Source organism: Taurulus bubalis (genome assembly GCF_910589615.1).
Source record: "Taurulus bubalis genome assembly, chromosome: 4".
NCBI lineage: Eukaryota > Metazoa > Chordata > Actinopteri > Perciformes > Cottidae > Taurulus > Taurulus bubalis.
This window is the reverse complement of record NC_136592.1, coordinates 646,461-655,000: the sequence shown is the minus strand read 5'-3', so window position 1 is coordinate 655,000 and position 8,540 is coordinate 646,461. Positions and strand designations below refer to the sequence as shown.

At 46.3% G+C, this 8,540-nt stretch overlaps 1 protein-coding gene across 1 annotated transcript in view; it reads right to left on the bottom strand.

Annotated features, from left to right (window-relative positions):
- lrrk1 (leucine-rich repeat kinase 1) overlaps positions 1-4,605 on the bottom strand; it is a gene marked incomplete at its 5' end in the record, with an annotated part of 71,883 nt that extends 67,278 nt beyond the window's left edge. Inside the window, 1 exon segment of the mRNA XM_079216386.1 lies at positions 4,536-4,605. Coding sequence (XP_079072512.1) covers positions 4,536-4,605 — 70 coding nt within the window.
- Positions 4,606-8,540: the final 3,935 nt, after the last annotated feature.

The window sequence follows — 8,540 nt, the reverse complement described above, 5'->3', positions numbered from 1 at the left end:
ACCTTGAATGTTTTGAGTACCTCCGAGTACTGTTTTAGATGAAAGCCTGGAGAGATTTAAACAGACAGAGGACAGAAGAAAGAAGATAGAGGACAGACGATAGAGGAGGCAGAAGCAGCAGGAAAAACTGATGCAGACTGATGTCTTCATTCTTTATAAACGTCAGTCAGAAATGTTATTGAACATTTGTTTCCAGTGAGAAATCTCTTTTTAAAACACGGATGTCGCCATGTAGCGGAACAGAGTAGCTCCTAGTAAAACACTCCCAAAGGTAACTCCTACCTGAAGTTCTCCAACGCTTTAGATGGTACACACTGGCCCTTTAACTTTGATGTAAACTGCTCCATCAGAGTAAAGGTGACTGCATACTGTCGAGTCAGCTGGTAATGGAGCTCTCAGGTCACAGGGTCATCCTGACGCTTCTGCTTTGCTGGGAGTGTTTCTACCTATTCGACTTTTAAATATTGAGCTTTTGTCAACATTTTTGGAAACACTCAGAGCCAGTCTGTTCTGGCTATGGCCGACCACTGCATCTGTACATTGCTGCTCCATTAATGCTTTGAATGTTTATGCTTGTATTCAACTTGTTCTTCCTTCGGCCTTTTCAGACATTTTTTCGAACTTCCACTCCCGCAGTGTTAGGCCAGGCTCCCGCTGGACGCAGAGTCCTGTGTGAGCGAGCAGCAGCCGGGCTCTGCACACAGGAAGAGAGGGTACACCACTGACACATACTACCATTACTACGTTAGTGAAAAACCACGATCACAGCAGTACACTGGGTGCATTTGGACTTTTGGCCATGTGGGAGGTGAAAAGGTTAGAGAGGGGAAGAAAGCGTGTGTGATGCCTATGTTTATTTATATATTATATAATATATCATCTAAATGGTTTTTAGTAGATTATCAATGTCCTGTGTTTACATGGCTGCTAAAACGTCGCCGGCAGCGCTTCCACTGAACCGGGCATCCAATTTAGCTTCAAACTTTTTTTCTGCAGCGCAATGCATTTCACCTTTAACATTTTTAAGGCAATTCTTATTTTAAGCAACACATTTTCGGCAGGAAATGTATTTTCTAGTTCTTCAAAAGCATCTGGAGCAACATTCAGACCACGTCAGCTCCAGTCCTCCATTAAACCCAGTGCAGTGCACCCAGGCATACTGGGGACCGTCTCTCATAAACAACCACTGATGAGCTGCACCGTAAAGGAGTCCTGCGGATCACACTGGCTGGGCCAGATCTGATGTCAGGAAACTGATAGCAGCTCTTCGGCTCAGCCAGTGCACATGTGCAGCATATAAACAAGGCTCCTCTCTCCTCTCTCCTACTAACCTGCTCATCGCCAAGCAGCGAACCCTCCTCTTCCTCCTGCCTCCGTCACATTTAAAGCGGAGCGCTTTCTTTTCATGGCTTCCCTTCAGCTGCTGTGTGGCTTCGACCGAGCGGTGCTGGATGATGTGCCTCCTCTCTAACCCTGTGAGGCGGGCGAGGTGGGAGGATGGAGGAGGCGGGGAGGGGTAGCAGGAGGAGGGAGCGGGGAATGATGCTCCTTTGTTTAAAACACAGCCCTGAGCTTCCCGTCTCTCACACGGCTCTGCTCTGATCCGCTGTAATCTAACTCTGAGCAGCTCCAAGCCCACCGGCTCTGCTGAAGGTATACATCCCTACAAACAACTCACAGATGTATGGTTCTTTTTTTAGGAAATGTGAGTAGCAGAGGTGCATTGTGCTTTAGTCTGGGACTAGGGAGGATTTGTGTGTGTTTTTAACAAAGGAGCGCAGAGGAAGAGGATATGTCAGGCTTTGATACACACAATACTAGTTAGTAGATTCATTGTTGTTTGTAAAAAAGTTGAATCACCAAACCTATCCTGTAACTTCCATAGCTCATAGAAACATGTGGCTGAGTTCCGGCGGCCAGCAGCAGGACTGAGAGCTTCAGAGGATTACTGTGCCGTTCTTAAAGGGGAATTATTTACATGCTGCACCTTGTGGATTAGCAGGATAGTCACAAGCTCAAACTGGCAACCCCACTCAGGACCGGCCTTCAGCCACCAGCTGGTGAGGGTCGAGGGACGCCTCCAATGCTATCTGCTCAGATGTATACATGTATTAAGTACACAGCTTCATCACCAGCTTCAGAAGGCGGATCGTTTTCCTGTATTTCCATCAGCAGGGCTGATCACTCCACATGTCCCACAATGTGATAGACAATAAGCAAATAATAAAGAAAGAGCAATTCCTCACACCGTCATGTCTGCTTATAACTGGCAGATGACCGATCCGTTGACCTTGTGACCTTGTGACCTTGTGACCTTGTTGTTGATGACTCGTTCTCTGTAGATTCACTGATCAATGGACCATCGCGTTAGTTCATATTCATGCTCAACATTTCTGTCACACCTCTTCCACAGCTTGGGTGAGAATTAAAAACGTATTATTGCAGAACTAAATATTTTGACTTTGATATTAAGCGTAATACCTATTTATTATACTAGGGACCATTGATGTGTTTTCTTTCTTTTGGGTCCAATTGTGCTTATTAGTAAGAGGTTAATAACCGGTATTTGGAACCAATATACATTTGCAGTAAAAATGTAGTTCTTACTATTAAAAATGTCAATAACCCAAACATAAGTGTGTTAAATGCATTTATTATGTTTAATTAAATGCTGGAATAGAGAACTTTTAAACAACATTCTGCATCAGCGTATAGCCTACGTCTGGTGTATGAAATGTTTTAAACTCGAAAGAGTAACTCTTAAAGAGCAAGAGATACCCGATGAAGTTCAGAGGAGGACATTCACAAGGGCTGTTCTCGTCCAGTGTGTGTAGCTGCAGTTCATAGAGATCCCACACTCAGTCAGGCAACCATGACCCAGGAAGTGGAAAGAAGGCAGAAACCCGCGGGAGAGGAGCTGGATGGTCAAACGCACGGCCGTCACACAGCAGAGCTGTCCGGCCCCGAGTGAAGCCACAAGTCAACGTTGCTTAACTTGTCATGCAACTGAAGGCACGGCACTTATTAGAACACAAACCACAAACGCTAACAAACCGTGGTGTGAGAAATAAACACCCGGGTCTCGCCTTAGCTTCATGACCTTGTGTTTCCTTTCTGCAGATTGTCTGGTGGGAATTCACTTCAAGACTTTCCTGCTGACAACACTGTCTGTGAATGAGAAGGGGAGTTCCCCAGGAGGCAGAAAGAGACAGTGGAGACAGGCCTAATATAAGATGGTGTGACGTCAGAGAATTAGGTTTTAACCAGCACAGGAGAGCTTGGTGTAAAGGTCAATTCATGGCGAGAGACTTGAAGAAATATATCGAGTTGAGATGTTTTGCCATCATGTCATGTTATAACGAGGACAGCCAGCATTTACTTCTGGGCGGTTTGCTGGAAAGACTTCATTAGAGTCCTGGAATTAACCATACCGGTGCATGCTTTTCTCTGGGCTTTTGGATGCAATTTGTAAACCGCTGTGCTTTAGTCCCTAAAGAACTCTGCCATTTTGTAATCACATGAATGCACATATATGTAAATTAAAATTATTCCTGTTAACCTAAAACAGGTCACCGGGCACCGGGCCGCTGGGCACTGGGCACCGGGCCACCGGGCACCGGGCACCAGGCACCGGGCCCCGGGCCACCGGGCCCCAAGCCACCGGGCCACCGGGCCACCGGGCCACTGGGCACCGGGCCACCGGGCCGCTGCGCACTGGGCACCGGGCCACCGGGCACCGGGCACCGGGCACCGGGCCACCGGGCACCGGGCACCGGGCACCGGGCCACCGGGCCCCGGGCACCGGGCCACCGGGCCCCGAGCCACTGGGCACCGGGCCACCGGGCTGCTGCGCACTGGGCACCGGGCCCCGGGCACCGGGGCACCGGGCCACCGGGCCGCTGCGCACTGGGCACCGGGCCACCGGGCACCGGGCACCGGGCCACCGGGCACCGGGCACCGGGCACCGGGCCCCGGGCCACCGGGCACCGGGCCCCGGGCCAGCGACACCAGGACTATACTCTCCAGCGACATGACTAGCGGCTCCTGCGTCTCATACCCATCATGTTGAACTGTGAAACTGGTCCAATGTGTTGACGTCAGGCACAAGGTGGCCTGAAGTCAACCAGCACAATGGAGATGCCCTCACCTCGACGTAGACAGGAAGTGAAAAGACAGATAAACAGCATAACAGCTTCCTTGTTGCTGGGAGAAATAGCGATAGTCCACCTACTACACGTGGTGTACCGTACGTATCCCTGCATCTCCTCCCTCATCGTCTATCAGTACCTGGTTGTCTTTACCACACTGCTGTGCTTCTACTGTAGGTCTAGTCGCTCCGTGAGGAGACTACAACTTTCACTGTGTTCAGCTCGGTCTGGTTCATACAGTTGGACAACAACAGATTCGGCTTACGGCTATCAAACTATCACACTTTCACTTCTCCTTTTGCTAAATTTAAGAGCGCTGCAATGGTGAACCTGCCTGATGCTTCTGGCTGTGGCAGAAAACAAGAAGCGTGTGGAGGGATAACTCACTGCTGGGTTGCTCCATGCTGCTGGGAGTGTTTCCAGAGTCCTGGGGAAGGCCAACAGACCAGTACGACATTCCTACTGGAGTTACTGGTTACCCGATCAGAGCAGAGCTCCACCAGAGAGGAGGCCGGGGTTCAGCGGTCTCTCTGCACAAAGACAAAGCAGCGAGGATGAAAACAAGCACAAACATATCATATCTTTTATTAGACCCGATGAAGCTGTACAGCCAAAACAGAACCAGATGCATTTCATAATGATTGACAATTGACATTTAAAAAATCTGCATTTTCATTGATGATAAATGAAAATGCAGATTCCATTGTTCTGCACAGAGCAGTACTGCTCGTTTATTCAGAGCTCATTGATAATGAAAATGTTGCGTTTTCTGGTAATTCAGTAAAATAAAAAGTCTCTATGAAATAACCACATGGTAAAGCCTTTTTCTGTAAAATAATAAAAGAGTATTTTCTCTTTTCAGTGCAAAATGGACATAATAGTTTCCACTTTATTTCAAGTATGTAGAAAAGTGACTAAGTAGTTCCATGTTTCCATCATGCACACACATACACATGAATGAGATGGAGACAAGCTGCTGTATTCCCCTCGGAAGAATTCTTTTCAATTCTGATTTTCTGAGGAAGTTGAGTTAGTATGTGCTTGTTATAATCAATTTAGAAGACGTAAATATTCATCACGATATCTCCATGTATGCTTTCATCGCGATATGATTCCATTGAAAGACGACACATTGTCATATCGAGTAATCGCCCTGCAGACAGACAGTCTGTAAGTTATTCTATGAACTATGTGACACCAACTACATTACATTAATGTGTTATCCAGTGAGGACAAGATTTACTTTCTAGATGTGTGAGTCATGAATAAAAACAATATGGTAATAATAGACATTATTGTAAAGCACATATGTTTTATATTTGTCAGCTTTTCTTCATTATAACTGAGCTACATTGTACACACTTCCTCTATATATGAGGTTATGTGATTTAATACCTCCTTCAGTCATATTCATGTAATGTGCTGTAACTCTGTTACGTTGTTCATTCTGGTCACATGACATCTATTCTTCTGTCCATCCTGGAGAGGGATCCTCCTCTGTTGCTCTCCCTCAGGTTTCTTCCCCTGTTTTCCATGTGAAAGGGTTTTTACTATCTTTATTGGGGAGTTGTTCCTGATCCGATGTGAGGTCCCGGGGCAGGATGTTATGTTACAGACTGTAAAGCCCTCAGAGGATCATTTTTTATTTGTGATTTTGGGCTAGACAAAATAAATTGAATTATACAACCAGAAGAGTCGTCCCCTGGTGGACATAAGTGAGAATGCAGGTTTAAGAACTGGAGGTTGCCGCTACAGACCCCCACTCAACGTATGAAAACTCTGTATATACATGCCCAAATAAAAATGTGCATGCAATGTTGGGTCAGAAAGTAGAGAATAATAACTCTAGATTCAGCTGTTGTGCATCTACAATTTACCTAATCATTTAAATATTTGGGCCATCCGAGTTTTCGGACTGGGACTTTCCTCAAAGAAAAGGATCTTTTACAGATTACACACGTCTACAGATGAGGTCTTCCCCCACAGGTCTTTGGGTGAAAGGATGTGTGGGTCCTGTGCAGCACTAGAATTTGGACAGCATGTAAAATGGGTTTAAAAGCCCGGCGCTCTTCCTGCGGGCTTCAGCGACATAACTAGAATCATGAAATGTCAAAATAATAGCAATCATCTGCTAAATATGATGTGTTAAGTGTTGAAGTGAGTTCACCATCCTCACACACAAGCAGGTGCGTGCGTGCGTGCGTGCGTGCGTGCTAACATCAGGAGGAGGAATGCTGATACACTGGCTGTGACGGAGCCGTTTAGAAACTAAAGGAGTCGCTGAGATTCAACACGTCTGAGTCCCTGCTGGACACCCACCCGTCTGGCAGCGCGGTGTGTGTCTGTCCGCGGACGGGCTCCACGCACTGCTCTGCCTACCCGACCAGTCAGCGACAGGCTTGACTTATGAGATGCGGCGTTTACGACGCGCGCGGGTTCGACTCCCAGCCGCTCCATCTCTCCAAACTGAGAGGGCAGCAGAGTAGTGCCTCTTTCTAGGTTATATAATACCGAACAACAAAGTACTTCGTGAGAGTATGTGAATCTAATAAATGATCTTTCGCAGTGGAAGTCATTCAGGATACGTGTCTGTAAAGCAGCTCGTGTTTCCTCTCATGACGCGCTGCGTGGACAGGATCCAAAGAAGCCGCAGCGGAGACAACAAGTGACTTCTCTTATGAGCCGACTCACCACATGGAGGTCCAGGGAGCATCACGGGGGAATAAACCAGAGTCCAGGTCCGGGTCCGGGTCCGGGTGCGGGTCCGGGTCCGGGTGCGGGTCCGGGTCCAGGTCCGGGTCCGGGTCCAGGTCCGGGTCCGGGTCCAGGTCTGGGTCCTCCGCAGACACAGAGGACTTTGTTGTGCTTGACTTCCTGATTCCACGATGCAAACTTTCCAATCTCCACAGACACGCAGTGGCCTGTCAGACTACACTACAGAGGCATTTCCGGTAAAGATTTTCAAAATATATTTTTTTTTCCCTACATCCCACTCATCTGTGTGAGTAATATTTCAAAATAAAACCTACATTAAGCTAATAAAGCTACTTTGCAGCGAAGATAGAAAGTAACGACAGTGGATGATGTACATTTAAGTGAATATATAAATCCACTTCTGAAATATGATAGCCTTCTATAAAGCGTTTTAATTATAATAATAATTTGCATTAAACAACACCAGTGTGTGGCTTTGGCCCATGCTATACGTGTCTCTCTAAAAATAACCATTAGGTCCAAATTAATCAAATGTCCTTAGATGTCTATGTTGCTTAACTTGATGCTCACTCCTTTGGTTTGTGTGCAGACATTGAACTTCTCTTGTATAAAACACATTCCTATCAGGTGCAAAGAATGACCTACAAAGTGCATTTGCTTTTCTTTAATCAGAATTTCTATTTAAATACAAAACAAAAAATGCAGAGACAGACTTGTTTCCCTTGTGTGATAATAAACAACAGTCAAACATATATGTTGGTTAAAGTTGACACTATGCATCCAAAGATAACCTTGTAGCTGTTACAGCACTAGGATGGGACAGGTAAGGTAAATATTACCTTACCTGGGACAGGACACAGAAAAGGCACATGTCCCTCAGCAGGGAGAACATTCATATTCAATCACTCAATTAGAATTAAACAAGTATCTGCATACAACAGCTGCTCCACAATCACAAATATAAACAGTATTTCTTTCTCTGACCTTCCCACGTCATTCCATGCAGGGGGACAGACAATTCAATGTTTCATTACAACTACTTTGAACGCTCTTCGGCGAGGGACGTCTCGACATGAAAACAGCCTCTCTGCTCCGCCAGGCTCATTGGGTTCTGTTCAGGGACTCAAGATCCCGCTGAATGACTTCTCAGAGGAGAGCCGTGGGTCTGCATTAACAAACCATGACAGTTGAACTTGAAAGTTTATTATTGATAGAAAGAACTAGGTCCACAGTCTGAACCTTCTGCAAGCATTCAGACACATCTCACTAGCTTCATCAGCAGAAGACGTTTCTTCAGTTTTCAGCCTCTTCTAATATGTCAGTCAATAAGTGGATATATGGAAAGAAGTTAGTCACCCCCGTCTTTGTTCAAAGATTTAGTATCTTAGTCCCTTAAAGGTTCTCATTCAGGCCACTAACACAGCATTCAACAACACATTGTTTGTTGCTTTTCTTCTTAAGAAGCAGATGTGCAGAAGCTGAGATGTGTGGAACGGCCTGTGTGTCAGGAAGTCTCCATACGGCCGTTTCATCTGAGAAGGCCGACCCGATCAACGCTAGAGTTGCAAGGGTCCACCCTCCGCTCAGCCGTTTGTCAGCTGCTGGCCACCTGCTGACTGCCGCTAAGTTGAGAGCCATGGAGGCAATAGATATGCTCTACATTTTGAATGAAGCACC